General features: G+C 32.2%; 3 protein-coding genes across 8 annotated transcripts; 1 reads left to right on the top strand and 2 right to left on the bottom strand.

The window, feature by feature from the left end:
- Positions 1-227: 227 nt before the first annotated feature.
- Positions 228-1077, bottom strand: LOC130946008 (uncharacterized). The gene is made up of 2 exons (XM_057874691.1): positions 1019-1077; positions 228-582 (listed from the first exon to the last, which is right to left on the bottom strand). Exons 1-2 carry the CDS (start codon positions 1075-1077, stop codon positions 228-230), a joined length of 414 nt encoding a protein of 137 aa, XP_057730674.1.
- Positions 1078-7675: 6598 nt separating this feature from the next.
- On the top strand, positions 7676-13196 carry LOC130946007 (terpene synthase 10-like). The gene is made up of 7 exons (XM_057874690.1): positions 7676-7879; positions 8836-9091; positions 10645-11020; positions 11818-12036; positions 12155-12293; positions 12419-12667; positions 12755-13196. Exons 1-7 carry the CDS (start codon positions 7676-7678, stop codon positions 13040-13042), a joined length of 1731 nt encoding a protein of 576 aa, XP_057730673.1. The 3' UTR covers positions 13043-13196.
- Positions 13197-13409: 213 nt separating this feature from the next.
- LOC130943527 (pentatricopeptide repeat-containing protein At5g40410, mitochondrial) lies at positions 13410-18075 on the bottom strand. Of its 6 annotated transcripts, XM_057871442.1 has the most exons (5): positions 15934-18068; positions 15198-15285; positions 14929-15019; positions 14633-14689; positions 13410-13603 (listed from the first exon to the last, which is right to left on the bottom strand). In XM_057871442.1, the coding sequence occupies exon 1, from the start codon at positions 18023-18025 to the stop codon at positions 16130-16132; it is 1896 nt and encodes a 631-aa protein (XP_057727425.1). In that variant the 5' UTR covers positions 18026-18068; the 3' UTR covers positions 13410-13603; positions 14633-14689; positions 14929-15019; positions 15198-15285; positions 15934-16129. The 6 variants fall into 6 exon arrangements, with proteins under 6 accessions (XP_057727425.1, XP_057727427.1, XP_057727424.1 ...); XM_057871444.1 differs by lacking the exon at positions 14929-15019; XM_057871441.1 differs by having other exon boundaries at positions 13508-14689.
- Between the last annotated feature and the right edge of the window lie 1053 nt (positions 18076-19128).

The following is a 19128-nucleotide window of genomic DNA, read 5'->3' as shown; positions in this document are numbered from 1 at the left end:
CTTCTTAGGTTACAGGCATGCCATGATCTTGGTAGCTCTCGCCCTTCAAGGTCGGCCACCCTATAGTAACCTTTCCCTAGTACTTTTGTAACTCGGTATGGCCCTTTTCAGTTGGCTGCTAGCTTCCCTTCTCCTGACCGACCTGCTCCGATATCATTTCGGATTAAGATGAGATCATTGGTGGTGAAGCTTCGCTGGATTACCTTCTAATTATACCTTAAAGTCATTCAACGCTTTACCGCTTCCTCTCTAATCCGAACTCTTTCTCGAACTTCTGGAAGTATGTCGAGCTCTTCCCTTTGAGCTTGGGAGTTGGTATCTTCGTTGTAGAGGATCACTCTGGGAGATCCTTCTTCTACTTCTATGGGAATCATTGCCTTCATTCCGTAAGTAAGTCGGAAAGGTGATTCCCCAGTGGTGGAGTGTGGTGTTATCCGGTATGCCCATAGGACTTGCGGGAACTCTTCGGCCCAACCTCCTTTAGCATCCGACAGTCTCCGTTTTAGCCGGGCCAATATGACTTTGTTGGCGGCTTCCGCTTGTCTGTTGGCTTGTGGGTGTTCTACAGAGGTGAACTGGTGCCTGATTTTTAAATCGGCTACCAGGTTTCTGAAGACCGTATCGGTGAATTGCGTGCCATTGTCTGTGGTGATGGAGCATGGGACTCCAAATCTTGTGACGATACTTTTGTATAGGAACTTCCAACTTCTTTGGGCGGTGGCAGTAGCTAATGGTTCTGCCTCAATCCATTTTGTGAAATAGTCTATTCCTTCAATGAGGAACTTGACTTGTCCTGATCCCTGGGAGAATGGCCCGAGGAGGTCGAGCCCCCACTTTGCGAATGGCCAGGGTGAAGTAACGCAGATGAGTTCCTCTGGTGGTGCGATATGAAAATTGACGTGCTTCTGGCATGGGGGCCATGTTTTGACAAACTCTGTTGCTTCTTTTTGTAAGGTCGGCCAGTAAAAACCAGCTCGGAGTACCTTTTTGGAAAGAGCTCGAGCCCCGAGGTGGTTACCGCACATGCCACCGTGGACTTCCTCTAGAACTTCCCTCGTAGCGGAGGTCAGGACGCATTTTAGGAGGGGTGTAGAAATTCCTCTCCTATATAGGACGTCGTGCACTATGGTGTAATACTATGCTTCTCGTACTAGCCTTTTTGCCTCTTTTTTTTATCTGTGGGGAGAATTTTAGACTTGAGGTAGCTGATTATGGGATTCATCCACCCTTGGTTCTAGTCTGAGATGCTTAAGACTTTCTTTTCTTCCGAGGTTGATGGATTTTGTAGTATTTTTTGGATGAGGCTTCTATTGTTGCCCCCGGATTTGGTGCTAGCTAGTTTCAAGAGTGCATCAACTCGGGCATTTTTTTTCTGAGGTATATGTCGAATCTCATCCCATGAATTTTCTGGGCTATTCTTTGGTCTTGTCTAGGTATTTCTTCATGGTGGGATCCTTAGCCTGGTAGCTCCCTTCTATTTGCGAGGTGACTACCTGTGAGTCACTGAAAATGGTAAGCTTTTGAGCCTATTTGATTGGTTGCATTTTATTAACCAATATTTTATTTTGGTGTGTGTTGTTCTCTTTAAAATTGTGATCTTTGTCTTGCTTAATTCTATATTTCCATTGTTTGATGTATGCATACACTTATGTGATCGAGGCCTTTGTTTCACTATAGCTCACATACCCATATGGCCTTATCATTTCATTATCCTTTGCAAACCAATGTTGAGCCTATTTTACCCTATTTGTTCTTTACTTTAGCACATCATTAACTCTAAACGAAAAACAATGAATGACCTTAATTTGAATCCTTGGTTAGTTTAAACTAGTGAGAGTGCTCATGATTTAAGTGTGAGAAAATTGGGTTTGAAAACATTTGGTTTGGAAATTGGGTGTTGTATATTCTTGTGAAAATGTGAAAAAGATAGTTGAGCACATATTCTTACATTCAATGCCTTAATCATATGCATTGAGAAAAATAAGAAAAAGAAAAAAATAATAAATAAATAAAAATAAAAAGAAGAAAAAAAAGAGAAAAAGAAAACAATAAAAAGGGGACAAAATGCCCCGAAGTAAGTGGCGATAGCAATGCATATGAGTTGTATTCAAATTTGGGATGCATGAATATGTGGCAAAACATAGTTAATAGGTAGTTAGATTTTGTATTTTGATTACATGGATTGTCTTAAGTTAGGTGGAAAGTTTAGGTTAATCAAGGATTCAGATTTTAGTCCACTTGACCAAATACAATCCTACCTTGACCCTAACCCCATTCAAGTTATTGAAGAAAATGTTGTTAAAGTTTTAGTCGCTATCCTGAGAAATTTTAATCCCTTATATCCACACTTTCTAGAAGTACTGAAGGGACTGAAATTTTAGGTCCTGGAACTAAAATCTCATTTCGAGTCTTTGACCACCAAACACAATACTGATTCTAAGTCTTCCAGTTTCCGTCTATGAAGCACGGATTCTCTCATGGTGCCAGCGTATCCGTGTCGGACACGAATCTGACACCGACACTCGGTGGATACTTCAAACGAGCATATCGGCGCGTGTCTTCTTGCAATGCAAAATTTTGGTGGAGCGGTCACGAATCTGAACGAGTCCGACCCGAATCTTGGTGGAGCGGTCACGAATCCGAACGAGTCCAACCCGATTCAGATGTTCATGAGACGGATCTTTCTGCTGGACTGTAAATCTTCAATTGATTTTGTGATTTTATGGCCCGATTAACCAATTTTTTCTTTATAATTGAGTCAGATGGACTTGGAGGAGAAAAATTGATATATTTTCTGTTAGCGAGATGGCAAGAGTAGATTAAAATTTTTTATTTTTTTTAATAATTACATAATTTTAAGAATTTTTTATGCAATTATATTTACTCTTATATTTATAATATGATATTTTATTAATTTAATATATTATTTAAATTTAATTCACAACGTATCCTTAACGTGTCGTATCCAATTTTTTATAAAAAGAACGTGTTGGCGTATCCGTATCGTGTCGTGTCCGTATCGCGTGTCGTATCGGTGCTTCCTAGGTTTCCGTTTCAATTGCTAGAAACAAACACTATCTCAAAGATCAACTTAAAGCTCGAAAAGAATTTTAAGGATCAATTTAAGTATTAACTCCAACAAACTTAATTTCAAGCTGACAGTAAAATCTAGAAATTCTTGGTTAAGACAAATAATGCACATCTTTTTTTTTTGTTTCCCACAACATTCCTTAATCGGCCAACTATTAGACTAACTCAAATTGGTTAACTTCATGGTTCTAAAAAATCGAACCAAACTGGTCGGTCGAACTGGTCCTGCCGAAAACTGGGAGACTTTAAGGTTCGGTCCATGTTGAGAAATCTCCATTTTAGAAACCACTAAAGAACCATTGAACCGATCAAAAACTAGTCGGTTAGACCGAACTGGAACTTGGTTGGTTTACACAAAAGGGTCAGATTCCAAATTCCTTTGTTTCTTCTCCCACCCTTTCTCCCTTTATTTCTTTCATTGAGAAAGAAATCACAGAAACTCAGAGCCAAAAAATCCTAGTCATCACCACTATCGTAAGCAATGGCACAATGTTGTCGTCTGTCACACTCAAAGTCCATCGTCTATCCCTCCATTCATCTAGCTTCCCTCGTGCTCTAAGTCCCCAACTTCTGTTTGTTGTCACTGATACAACTGTTCCTTCGAACTCGGCGTCCGTCGTCTTTGTTTTCTCATCCACGCTTCCTCCGCCGTCCAATCGCGCTCAGGAGCTTCCATCCTCGTCTAGTCGGGTTGCTCCAAGTCTCAAACCCGTTTTCTCATTCACCAATGGTGTGGTCGTCATCTGGTCTTCATCTGCTTGCCGTCGTGCTCGCTGTCATTTGGTCATCGTCGTCCATCGCACTCAACCGCTCTTCGTCATACTTTGCCCAGACTATTCAAATCGAAAGACAATGCTCATTACTAGTGTTTGTTCTTTTTTTATGCTGTGTTTAGAAATCATATTGATTATTGAATGTTTTGTGTTTTTATTAAATGATTATTGATTAGCTTTGGCTGCTCTACTATGTTATTGTTCTGTATTTTATGTTTTTCCTTTTTACCTAGTGTTGTGCTGTTGAAATTGTGATGTTTTGTGTTTTTATTGGGTTTAATTATGCTTAATTGTGCTATGTTGCTTTAGTTCAACCTCATTAATTTTTGTTTGTGCTTAATTATGCTGTATTTGTGTTGTGTTTGTGCTCTAATTCATCACTTCATCCTCATTATAAATTTATAAATGATTAATCTTTCATATATTATGTTATGTTTGTGCTGTGTTTGTCCTCGTTACAAATTTATAGAATTAGGGTTTGTGTTGTGTTTGTGCTTAATTATGCTGTGTTTTATGTTTTTTCTTATATTTTTTATGCTGTTGAAATTGTGTTGTTTTGTACTTTAGTTCCTTCTTATTAATTTTTGTTTGGACTTAATTGTGTTGTGTTTGTAAATTATTAATCTTTCATGTATTATATTTAAAGTTGGATGATATTTTAAGGATTATATTAAATTATAATTATATTTTAGTATGTTTATTTATATTTTATTTATTATTTTATTATAAAATAATTATTCTAATGGGTAAAGTATATTTTTTATCTCTAAATTTTGACAAAAGTTTAAAAAATACTGCTAAATTTTATTTTATTTCAATTTTGTCTAAGAAGTTTTCGATTTGCAACAAATATATCCACGACAGCTAATTTTTCAAAAAATTTAAGACCAATTCAACAACAATTTTATAAGAACAACCCTCAACACAAGCAAATCAACATAATTTTCATGCATTATTGTTAGGTTGGTCTTAAATTTTTTGAAAATTTAGCCGTCGAGAGTATATTTGATGCAAATAAAAAACTTTTGGGACAAAATTGAAACAAAATAAAACTTAGGAGAATTTTTGAAATTTTTGCTAAATTTCAAGGACAAAAAATATACTTTATCATATTCTAATTGAACCATAGTTGAACTGATTGAACCAATGAATCAATAAATCAGTAGCTAAAGAGGTTTGATGATCGATCCGGTCTTCAGAATTTTGGTTAAGTTTATACATATATTTACTTTGTCATGTTATGCATAATGAATTTGAATCCTCTAAATTTTAAGGGCAATTTACCAAAATAAATAAGTGTCTTTCAATTTTACTAGATTACACATTTTGCAAAATAAATACCAAAATGTATTTTTTTTTCATAAACTATGTAATCCGCGACAGGAGACCCACGATTTACAAATGAATGTGAACCGCTATAGGGGTCTTGCAAATTACGTTCAAAATCCAAATGCACATAATCCGCGGTAGGGGTGTCGTGGTTTATGTATGAGTTGAGAATATGCATAAACCGCGACCCTTTTCGCTTCTACATTTCTATCTTCTTGTTCTGCATCACCATGCATCACTATACCCTGGCATTAGTCCCACTGCATTGCTAAGTTTATTGGCTAAGTTCTCTGCCATTTGATCAAATCCTTATTCTTCCTTCAAGTTTAAGAATAATTTATTTTTATATAATATTAAATATGAAATAAATTACAATTTTAAAATAATTAATTATATTTATAGATTAACTATTAAAAAATAAGACTAGTAAGTTAATATATTATTCACCATAACTCTTTTAATTCAGGTAGTACGTATTCAGTACTAAATAAAAAAAATTTAACAAATATACTTGTTCAATTTTAAATTTTAGAACTATAAATTTTAAAATTAAATTGACTATAAATTCAACAAATGTATTTCATGTTTGATATTATATAAAAATAAATTGTTAACTTGATAAAAAATTAAATAACTAAAAACGTATATTTAATGAAAATATAATTTTATAATTTAAAATATTAAAAAATACATTTTAAAAATAGACCAGCTAAACATATTTTTATTATTTTCAACATTTAGAAATAAGGTATTTTTTTAAAAAAATTTAATGTAAAAATTGAAAATAAAAAATATTTTTAAAAATAAAAATAAAAAATAAAATCTAAACCTGTTCTTAACAATTCTTTTTCTCTTTTATGAAACATTCAAACTTATTATTGTTTAAGTAGGAAGATTCAATATAATTATTCCTTATTCGTCCTAATATTCTAATAGAAGTCATTTCGTCTGCGACAGCAGAAAAATGGCCGCTATTTTATTTTGTAGGCGTCTCATTTTGGCATATGTCAATGGGTAGATATAAAAAGATGATTTCAATCTCTAGTTTGCAGGCACCATGACTAAAATGATGTGTAATTCCATTTCATATTTAAAGAAATAATCATTTTATCTTATTTATATAAAAAAGCACAAACCACACCTTGTCGTTGAGCATCAGGGCTTTCCACTGATGAGATGTCAACCATGGGTAGAGAGCATGAAGCTGAAACTGGTGAAAATTATGCTAAAGTTGAAGATCCAGATTGAAAAAATGTTCAACTAAGAACAAAAAATGAAGCTAGTGAAAATTATGCTAAAGTTGAAGATCCAGATTGAAAAAATATTCAACTAAGAACAAAAAATATATACACACAGAAACAGCAAGATCTCTGCTGCAGTTTTTAGCCATTTTACATATCAACATAAACTGCTTTACGTTCATTTGTAAACCGTGGATCCCGGTTACAATTTTGGTATCCGTTTTACAAAATGTGTATTCTGGTAATATTACAAGCTATTTTATTTATTTTGATAAATTGTCCAAATTTTAAATTTTTATTTTAGAGAGTAAATTGTAATTTCTCATTTTTAAATAATTTTTCTTTCATATTTTCTCTTAGTTTAACCTATTTTTTCTTAGTCTATCTTATAAAATAAATAATAAAAAGTTATATTTTTTCTTTTAAAATAAAATTCAAAATTTTAAAAATTTAAATCCGTGCATCATTATGTGAAAGAGTGAGACAAACAGGTTTCTCCTCACCAAAGAAAGGGAAAATAGAACATGAAGTGAGTCTCTTCCACAAAAAAGATGCTTTCTAGCTCGTGCGAGAAGATGGTGTCCATAACCTTATTAACACGTTGAATGTGAGAATATCAAAATATTGTGACGATGCATGCCTGTCCTTTAACTTTTGGGTGAACGAAATTTTTCGACTTCAACCCCTTTTTTTATTTATATTTTGGGTGTTTCAAAAAAAATTTAAAAAAAAAGAAAAATTAAATGTGGTTTCTCGTGAGTGAACAACAGACACGTATAATGTATTTTGTGTTTTGTTAGACAGACAATTATTTTTGTAAACAATATTAATAATTAATTTTAAAATTGATTTAATAAAGTAAAATAACATTTAATTCCTAAATTATTTCTTAATTAGGATAATTATTTGTATACTTATTGAATTGAATATTCAGTCATTATTAAATATGCATGAGTAAATTAAATAAAAAAAATAATTATTCAATTAAAAATAATAAACATAATTATTTACATACCTATTAAATTAAATATTCAATATATCTATTATTTATATTATTTATTATTCTCGTCGCCTACTTATACTTTTCCTTAAAAATATAAGACTTCCTCGGTATCCATCCTTGGATATAAAAAGGCTTCTTTGTGACCATTCTCATTACACGAATATTCAAGTAAATAACAGAATAGAGATTGGCTTTTCATTCTACACCTCATGGCTCTTGTTCACCTTTCTTCACTCACAATGGGGTTCAATAAAATGCTTCCATTTGAGAGAAACTCATCACTTATTGAAACCAGCAAGAGAAATATCCCTTCACAAATTCAATGCCTACCATTGAATAAAGCTTCAAATAATGATAATACGACAGTTTTCCGACGCACCGCAAACTTCCAACCTTCAATTTGGCATTATGAATATATCCAATCATTGAATACTGATTATAAGGTCTTCTTTCTTACTTTCATTTTTCTGGTGTTATATTATTTGTCTATATTCTGCTTATCAAATCACATTATTCTTAAACAACTTGGAGCCTAGCTTTCCTTTTACATTATGGATACAAATAAAAAAATATTTTACAAATCTTTATATATACATCAGGTTTTTAATTAGATTCATAAAATTTAAAGTTTGTAACTAGATATATACATAAAATAAAAAATTGCAATTTAAGAAGAAGGATCTAATTAAAATTTGGTTAAAAAAAAAGAAAAAATTCTATAAAGAAGATATGTGTTCTACTCAACAGGATATGAAAGAACTCATCTCAGTATTCTTTTAAATAAAATATAAAATCGGAATCAAAATAATATAGATAAACCCCCTTAGCTTTTTTTTAACGTTTACGTATTCATTTATATAATAAATATAATATCAATATATTATGTGTAGACGAAAAATAAACTATCAAATAAATCACTCATAAAATATATATTAAAAATAAATTAAATAACAGACGTATTTATACATAAATATATAATAAAATGACTTTGAAGACTGATTTTTTATATAATATATAATATGCAATTCAAAAGTATCACCCTTAAATTAAGGATATGATTTGAAATGTTTTGATTTTACATAAATTCATCAATTGACTATAGAAAGCAAGAGGTTAGAGTTTAGGAACACCCAACTTAACTAAGCAAGCAAAGCAAGAATTTAGGTGTAAAGTTAAGGACTATTGTAAAATCCAAAGACAGATAATAAAGTAGGAATCGCCATTAGCATTTTTAGCCAATAATCTAATATCTTTAGTTCAACGATTTAGTATAATATTTTAGCAAATATTTTTAAATATTATTGACTAAAAACAAGATATTATGATGGCCTAAATATTATCCTGTTATATTCTCTTCTAAAAATGTGTGAGGCCAACATGTATCTAATAATTAGCGCAGGAAGAATCATACAAAGAGAAAATTGAAGTGCTAAGGGAAGAAGTAAGGATGGTCCTTTGCAAAGTGGAAAATATGCTTGATCAACTTGAGCTCATTGATGTCTTGCAAAGACTTGGAATTGCTTATCATTTTAACAATGAAATATGGAACATATTGAACAATATTTACTACATGGATAACTCCGAGAAGAAGAGTTTACATGTCACAGCACTTGAATTCAGGCTCTTAAGGCAACATGGTTATAACATTTCTACAGGTTTTTAATCTCTTGCGACTGAGTGCTCTTAAATTATTAACCAAATTTGTCTCCCAATGAATAAATTCATAATATTTTAGTATACTTTTTTGAATTAATTTATGTCGCTAAAAAATATTTATATTTGATTTTTTTTATATTAGATTTTTTTATTATTTTCTTTATTAGGATAGACACCCAAGAAAAAAAGAAGTAGAAACTACTGCGGCGAAACTAACACTCTTAACAAGATTGATTTTATCACTATGATTTTATTTTTCGCCTAGAAATAGAGTCATCATCCATATTATTATTATTATTTTACAGAATTCTGCAACATTTTTTTCATTTTGTTATTTTTTTTCATTGACAATAAATAAAAAACTTTTGAAAAAAAATATAATTTTATAAATAATAGCAAATAAGTTCTATATTTTTTTCTCCTCTTCCTCCTTTTATTTCCATCTCTTCTTCTTCCTCTTTTTTTTTTATCTATATAGTTATTTTGTGTTCAATTTCACAAATTTATGTCTTTAGCTTTATACATTTATGTGTTTTTTTTTAAATTCTGCAATTTTTTAATTTATTTTTTTTCTTCCTCTTATATTTTGTCTATGTAATTATTTTGTATTTAACTTTGCAAATTTCTGTGTTCAACTTTATAAATTTCTATATTTTATCATTTTTTTACAAAATTCTACAACATTTTGTTTTTTTTTTTGACAAGAAACACAAATTTTTTTTAAAAGAAAACACATAACTTTATAAATAATAATACAAAAATTTTATATTTTTCATTTTTGTTTCTCCCTCAAAAGAAAAAAGAGAGGAGAAACTAATAAAAATGCAAAATAGAAAAAAAGAAGAAGAAATAAACGAAGCAACAGCAACGAAAGAAGGGGGAAGAAGAAGTGTGTGAGTCATATGCATTTTGTGTAGGGTTATTTTTATTGGGATAATCAGTAGGCCAACCAACTTGGACTTGATTACCAAAAGCATTCGTACGTGTAACAATACCGAAAAAATAAATGAATGATTGTCAAACAATATGAAGTAAGAATTTCGTAAAAGGAAAATATAGGTAACCAACAATATTTTTGAATAATGTGTGAACAATATGAATTAATAGGTTAAAAGAGTAAATTAATTTTAAATTTAATTAATAGCATTAAATTAGAGTGTAGTCTATTTTTAATTGATTGGTGATTGTTCATGTTGTTCAAAATGGTCATTCTTTATCTAGCACTCCCTGTTTGTAAAATCATATATGCCTCTTAATAAGCTGCATCTTAAGTTCAAATCTTGGCAAATGCACTTAGTATTGTGTGAATGAATGTGTAGTGTAAGTGTGTTGTAATATTTAAAATTAGAGGTTATTCAATCTATCTGACAAAAAAAAAAGTAAAAATTTTGTACTATGATAGAATTTTTCGTACACAAAATATTTACAAAAAATATAATTTATTATCTTGGTTATATTCCCATCTTAGTACTATATTTATTTATCTAACCAGTTGATATATGAGATGATGGTATTAATGTGAGATTATGTGCTGTTGCTGTTGTTGTGGCAGATGTTTTTCTTAGCTTTCTTGATGACATGCATGATTTCAAGGAATACCAATCGGTAGATGTTCAGGGAATGTTATCATTGTATGAAGCCTCATTTTATTCAATGGAAGGAGAAACAATATTGGATGAATCAAGAGATTTGACCACAAAGTTTCTTGAAGAATATTTGAACCAAAACGAATGTAGCTATTTATCACTACTAACTCAACATGCTTTGGAGCTTCCATTACATTGGAGGATTCCTAGGTGGGAGGCACGATGGTTCATTAATGCATACAAAAGAAGACACAACATGAATCCTACTTTGCTTCAGTTAGCTAAATTAGATTTCAACCGTCTTCAATGCATCTATCAAGAGGAACTGAAGTTTACATCAAGGTGTATGGTAAATTCTTGAAAGGTTACATTCCAGTTATGCAGTTTTTCCTTTAAACTTTCGAAAACGTGCAATTTGAGTCTTTAAAGTTACCGAATACTGCAGAGAAGATCTTATGTTAAATTTTCATCCTAGAATATCCTCATATGATGTTTTATTGATAGTTTGATACAATTATCCCTTAATAAAAGGGTCATTTTGGAAGAAAATTTAGCAAAAATCCTTTATTGGACCATTTTATAATTTCAGGGAGATAAATTGAACATTTTCAAAGTTTAAATAACAAATTGCACATAAAACAAATTTCAAAAAGGTAAATTATAAGGTGAATACTATGGTGTTTAAGAGGTGATGCTTACTTGTCAAAAAAAATTAAAAATTAATATTTAATTTAAAAAATATAAAAATAAATATTTTTTAAAAAATCAAAACTTATTACAAAAGATAAGTTAAACAAAATTTAAATAACAACTCATAGATACTATAGAATTTGCCAAATTACAATTCCCATTCTTGAAAGTTTAGAACTATTTATAGTATATTTAACTTGAAATTAAGTAGATATGCTTAGTTTTTATACTCCTCTTACTTACATGGCTTATATATATGGGAAATAGATCTTCCCAATTTTTTTCTTTCAAAATAATGTTGTCAAATGTGATCTTTTAGGGTTTAAAGTTTAGGAAACATACAACAACTTCCATCACATGTTATTTTGTGGTCCCACTTAAACAGTGTACCAAGAAAAATCGCACTTTATAACATCACTTCCATTTTCTTATGTTTGATCTTGTTTAAGATGGTGGAAAAGTACTGGCCTTGCAGAAAAGTTGAGCTTTGCCAGGGATAGGTTGGTAGAGAACTACATCTGGACAGTGGGAACAAATTTTGAGCCAGACCTTGGATATTCAAGAAAAGTCATAACAAAGATTAATTGCTTCATAACCGTAATTGATGATATTTATGATGTGCATGGAACTTTGGAAGAACTAGAGCTCTTCACTGAAGCTATTGACAGGTCATTAAACAGTAGCTACTCAATCATACCTTTTTTTTTTCTTTTTTTTTTTTTTGCATATCATATGCAATTTTAAAACAGAAATTAACAGTTATTACCTTTTATATTTTTATTCTAGATGGGATACAAGGACCATTAATGATCTCCCAGATTACATGAAAACTTGCTTTCTTGAACTTCATAACTTTGTCACTGAATTGGCCCTTGAGACCCTAAAAAAGAATGGGGGTTACATTGCTCCATATCTAAAGAAAGTGGTAAGCAACTGTTTGATTTATTTTTCTTAATTAGCATTTTTTGCTATGAACTTTTATGCACACAATATTGTACTTAGATTAATCGAAAGGTTTAAAATTTGATGGACTTCTTAAACAATTTACAGTGGACAGATCTATGTAAATCATATTTGGTTGAGGCAAAGTGGTATCATGGGAAATATAAGCCGAGTTTGGAGGAGTACATGGAGAATGCATGGATTTCCATAAGTGCGCCTGTTATACTTACTCATGTTTACTTCCTAATCCCTCATTTATTTATAGAGGAGGAACAAGTTCCCCTAGAAGAGTATTCTGAGACAGTTCGGCTTTCGGCAACGATTTTACGGCTTGCCAACGACCTTGGAACATATAAAGTATCCACACCAAATTTCAATCTTGCTCAATCTAAAACTCTCATCTTCTTATATTCTAATTTTTGTTTCCCATTTCCCCCCTTTTAGCGTGAGAATGCCACTGGCGATGTTCTCAAGTGGATTCAATGTTACATGAATGAAACTGGAGCTTCTGAAGTAAAAGCAAGGGAGCATATAAAATCCTTGCTGTGCATCACATGGAAAAAGATGAACAGAGAAGCTCATAATTCTTCTTTGACTCAACGTTTTATAGAAACTGCAGTAAACCTTGCAAGAATGTCATTGTGTATGTACCAACATGGAGATGGTCATACTATTCAAGATCCTAAAACCCAGAGCTGTATACGATCATTAATTATCCAACCCATTCAATGATCTATGTACACAGTGCTTGCTAGAAAATAATTAGAAATAGCCCTAGCAATAGCAATAACTTTAAGGAAAATGATATTTTCATTCCATGTCAATGGCTAAAGATCTACGCCCATTACAAAAATGCTATGTGCACACAAAAAATTAGCCATCAAATCAACTATTATGTATTTGTGTATGAGTACATATATTAAGTCATTCTCAATGTGTATTTTGTATTTCATCTTCTATTTTACACGGGTAGCTTATTTTTAGTGTACACCTAACAAGGTTATATCCATTATGTAGTAATCAACCACTTGTTATGATTGCTTTATATCTTGTGCTATTTATCAAGAAACAAATAGACAGGTTTGCTTCTTGACCTTGACCTCACTTAAACCTCAGAAGTGATCTGTGGAAGATACGGGCTCATGGGTGTCGCAGCCGCAGAGGATTGATAGTGATGTGGTGGCAGTAAACAGTGACAGAGGGTTGATGATGGTGCAGTGGTTGGAAGACGGGTTGAAGATATGCAACCACATATATCAAAGGTCCTGTTACTCCATGACTGGTTGATGATACCTTTTGAAATAGTAAAAGTGGCCACTCTTTATTGGTAGCAAGGTTGAATGAAAAAAAATTTTAGATGGGTGAAGGATGATTAACAGCCCTACAATGCTAGTCTCGACCAGGAAAAGATGAACCATAAGGGTAGGATTGACTAGACAAAGCTAGAACATCGATATTGGGGTAAAGAACAAAGCTTCTAGAAGATAATACAGATACCAAGATTGAAGCAAGATTCAGAGATTTAGATGTTCAACCGAAGTTCAACAAAGTTAAATTGGATATAATAAAATAATAAGAAAATGACAATTAGATCCTGAATCATTTCTTGCAAGAACACATAAATCCCTAACAAAATTAGTCTTTGACTATTGAAAAAGGAGATAAATAAGCCTTTTTGTAAAGACACATAGGTCTTTTTGTTAGTGAACATAAGGATTTATGTGTCTCATTTGTTCCAATGTTCAAGAACCTATAAATATTTAATTTTGGTAGAGATTTATGTGTCTTCACAAAAAAAGGTCAAAGATCAATTTGTCATTTTCTCTAAACCGTAATTTTGTATAAAATATATTTAAAAAATTAAGAACTGATTTTCTGGTAAAAACTGGACAAATTGAACTGGTCACAACCATAGAATAATTACAGCAAAAAAATTCAAATAGGACATAATAATCAAAATTAGTCCCTCCATGTTTAAACTGATCACATAGTCCCCAGTTTTAAACTGCCAATCAAGTTAAACCTTTCTTCAATTGACCAGTCAAGCTGAAGTGACATGGCAGTTAACGTTCCACGTCAGCTTTCCATTAAGTCATTGACCAGTCTGTTGACAGGGGACTAACTTGATATGTTTAAGAAGATGGACCAATTTGATCATCGAGGGAAAACTAGAGGACCAATTTGATTGCTATTTTCAAATATATGTATAGACTACAACTACCTATGTACATGAATATATCATTAAAATCTACTCAATTTCCAACATCGGGAAATTAGAAAGTAGAAACCCAAAAGGAGAGGAAAGATGAAAGCACGCCATACCTCTTAGAACTAGGAGCTCAGCAAAGAATGAGTAGAGGTTCCTTGAGTGAAGTTGATCTAAGAGATTTCAAATGAGTTGTAAAATATAATTAAAAATTTAAATAATGAAAAATAAGTATATTCACTTTTTCCCCACGCTAAAACCCCTCCCTGTTAGGTATCTATAAAATACATGTGCAACAGGAAAATACACTTAGAACACAGGGCTTTGTAGGATTTTAGAAAAGATTCCCACAGTTTTTCTCTTCCATTCCTAATCTTAGAGTAGCTAAAATATCCGTCACGAGTCCACATACAGTGCAATAATCTCAGAAATTGTTTTCCCTGCAGAATTCTAATCAGAAGATGACTCATGACTGTATATGACCTTTGTGTTTGTGGATTGATCTGCACTCACAATTGAAAATACTTTATGAGTACAATCTAGTTCACAGGTCAAAACAAGGGTGTATAATTCCCATGCATGACAACTTACAAACTTCAGAATCTAATTTAGAAATTTCAACCATAAGAAAGTAAAGAGATATCTTTTGGCATGGTAAGATGTGAAGTTTATTGAACTTACTATTGATGAAGTTATTGTTCTCCATGTTGCAGCAAATCAGTTCCACGAGACTGAGCAGCTAAGAGGTCTTCCTTCATTCAACTTGGAACTGCAAATAAAAATGGGTTGTATTTTAAATATTTATAAAGATATGATAAATGAATATATGTTTCTAACCCACTTGTGACAGAGACAAAGGCGATTTACCAATACACGGCATTCAATAGTTATCTATGTAGTTAGAGTCTCACAGTTAACCAACAATATGTGAAGGTTTATCATGCATGGCTTTGTATGACAATTGGTGAATGGATATGAATACATGTATTCCTAAAATTATGGATTTGTCTATATTTAAAGCTATTGTTATGTCTTTATGCATATGATTTATAATTATGAAAGCATACTTGAATGTTTATGATACTTCAATAGAGATAGAATACGTATATGACTGTATGCTTTGATTTAGGTTTTAATGTCATGCCATATTTGGTTTCGCAACAGTTGTATTTACTTGGACGATTTGATTTCTTATGTATGATCGATGCTCCGTTTTCATTTTCTTTTATCAGCACAATAAAGGTCAAAAGTTGTATTAAATTTACCTGGCTACACAAAGACTCCTTTTATTATCACAACTTGTACATAAACAGATACATTCAACAACAACAACATCCTTATCCCACTAGGTGGGGTCGGCTACATGGATAAACAAATACGTTCACATATATATATATACAAATATCAAGTTTCTTACCACATGGGCTTTAGCGACCAAGAATAATTTGAATGATGCCAGATTCAACAGAGACCACTACCAGTAATCACCTCAGAACATAATCCATCTGAAAAGTGGTGAAACCTCTTTGAATCTCAAATAATGATAACACACTTATCAACCTGCGAGACAAATTTCTCAGAGGTGTGACAATCACAGCAAATTCCGGAGACCGCTACCAGTAATCACCACAAGAACATAATCCATCTGAAAAGTGATGAAATCGCTTTGAATCTCGAATAATGATAACACGCTTCTCAATCTGAGAGACAAATTTCACGGTGGTATGACAATCACGGCAAATTCTAAGGTTCTTTATTATAACTAGTGGCTTATCAGCGTTAGTAACCAAAAGTCCATATGCAAGAGCTATCTTCTCACTGTGCTTGTTGACCATATTTATTTTGACCTCCTCATCAACATCATGGAGAATGGATTCAGTTTCAGACACAAAGCCAACCTCCTGAATTTTTCTTATAAGTTCTTCAAGCTTCTTATGTATTTTGTCTGAATCAGGGTGAGAATAGTCATCCACCATAAACCGGTGGATTTTACTCCCATGCTCGATAAAGCTGCATCCAGGGTTTTTAGTTAGAACATTTCTCTTCATCAAGGTCCTCAGTTTTGACGCTTCACTCCATAGGCCTGAAGCAGAATATATGTTGGAAAGCATAATATAGTTTCTAGGGTCATACGGATCTAAGGCAATCAAATTCTCTGCAGCTTCCTTCCCAAGATCAATGTTACCATAAACACGACAAGCACTGAGAAGGGCACCCCAGACTGCAGAATTTGGTTGTAATGGCATGTGCATAATCAGGTTACGAGCATCACTAAGAAGACCACAGCGCCCAAGAAGATCAACCATACATGAATAGTGATCCAATCGGGGTTGAACCCCATAAACATCAGACATAATTCGGAAATAGTATTTTCCTTCCTTGACAAGCCCTGAATGGCTACAAGCACTTAACAAATGAGTAAAAGTAACATGATCAGGCTTCATACCTGCCATTACAGTCCTTTCAAAGAACTCTATTGCCTCTTTCCCACACCCATGGATGGCATAGCCTGCAATCATTGCAGACCATGCCACTTTATCAGGTTTAGATATCTCAGCATAGACCTTTTTAGAAGCGTCCAATCTCCCTAACTTTGAATACAAGTTCAAAAGTGTGGTAACAATTGTCACATTTGAATCAAGCCCGCAGGTGAAGATTACACTGTGTAAGGCCTCTATCAACATTCCTAAAGGCAAAATTTCACAGGCTTGAAGCAAACTCACCATTGTGGCCTCATCAGGAAAAAATCCATTCATCCTCATCATATTAAAATAGTTAATAGCTTCAATGGGGATTCCATTTTGGGTGCAGGAAGCAACCACCGAATTCCACGATATCATATTTGGCTCTGACATAGCCTGAAACAGCCTGAAAGCACAGACAACGCAACCAAACTTTCCATACATATTAATAAGAGAATTAGCAACCTTCACCTCAGTAAGCATACCCAACTTCAATGCACAACAATGAAGATACTGACCTTCATCCCTAGCCTGAGCAGAAGCACAAACCGAGATAACAGATAGTAGTGTAAGCTCATTCAATTCCAATCCATACTCAGATTTTATCATAGAAAACAAACTGATGCACCTGCCAAGGTGGCCCATTTTCGAAAACCCAGAAACTAAGGAGTTCCACGACACAAAATCCTTGTTGGCCATTTCGTCGAACAGCTTCTCTGCGTCATGGATCAAGCCCATGTTGAGGTAACTTGATACCAGTTGATCACCGATAAACCCATCTCTGAAATCCAGCGATTTGATTACACGGGCATGGATGACCCTGCAGCAAGAGACAGAGGATGAACATTTCAGAGCATCGAGTAAGAAAGTAACAAGAGGGTCTCGATATGAAGAAATGGAACGGCATGGTAAAGAGGCTTGGGAGAGGAAGTAACAGCGGGAAGTAAAGGAATGCAAGTGAGGCAGGAGTGCTAGTTTGAACAATAGAGGCTTTGGTTGATGTGCAGACAGAAACATGCGAGCCACGATTTTCGCGTGGAACCACATTCATCAATCATCATTCATTTTACAATTTTTAGGAGTAAACGATTAGGGTGTGTTTGTTTTGGCATTGGAGGGTTGAAGAGCACGTTTAAATTTGTTTAATAAAGATGCTAAGTGTATAAGTTTTTTTTGTAATTAAGTTAGTGCAAAGTTCGGTAAAAAAATAATAATAATAATAATAATGCATGCATATGTCACTAACTTTTTTTCTTTGTTCAGCATATAAATTTTCGAAGTATAACATATAAAAATTTACATATAGCACAAATTTATTTAGGCATATAGCATACAATTTATGTATAATACACATGTTTTTATACATAATATACAAATCTTTGCACATAGTAAAAATCTTTGCTGCAAATATATTTTGTTTAATTAGGTGAGTTAATGTTTTAGGTATATAATTTTTTAAAAAATTTTATGATATAAGATTGTAAGTATATTACACCAAAATTTAATTATGTGTTGTGTGTATTTTATTAGTTGGATAATGTTTTAAACATATAATTCTTAAAAAAATTTTGTGCTATATACTTAAATTTGTGAGTTGTGCACTAAATTTATGTTTGCGTATTAAAATTTTTATACTTTAATTTTCTGAATATTTACAAGAGAAAAAGATAATAAAGATGACGAGGAGATAATAATAAAAGAGGATGAGAAGAATAATAATAAAAGAGGCAATAATTGTTAAAGAAGAGAGAAATGGTGCGCGAATAAGTTTTTATTTTGAGAAAATTCCACTCCTGCGAAATGCTAAAATGACACTCCCTTCCCCTCTATTTTATAAATGTATATTCTCCTCCTTTTTAACTTTTAAAAAACCTACTCTTTAATCCATTTTAAACTTTTTATGTTAATTAATATTAACTTTATCTATTTTTTAAGGAAAAAAATTATTTTAAAAAAAAAATACCCATTTGCAAAAATTTTATTTTTTATCATTAAATTTTGCTTACCAAAATATTCTTTAATAAACTATTCTTTTATTGATTAAATTGTATTTTACCAAAATATTTTTAAAAAAATTAATAATTAAATTATTTTTTCTAAGATACCTAGCCTTTACTAATTTTTTAATTATTAAATTTTGATTTTACTAA

Source organism: Arachis stenosperma, chromosome 8 (assembly GCF_014773155.1).
Source record: "Arachis stenosperma cultivar V10309 chromosome 8, arast.V10309.gnm1.PFL2, whole genome shotgun sequence".
Taxonomy (NCBI): Eukaryota; Viridiplantae; Streptophyta; class Magnoliopsida; order Fabales; family Fabaceae; genus Arachis; species Arachis stenosperma.
Note: the sequence above shows the minus strand (reverse complement) of the source record. Positions and strands in the feature narration are given on the sequence as shown.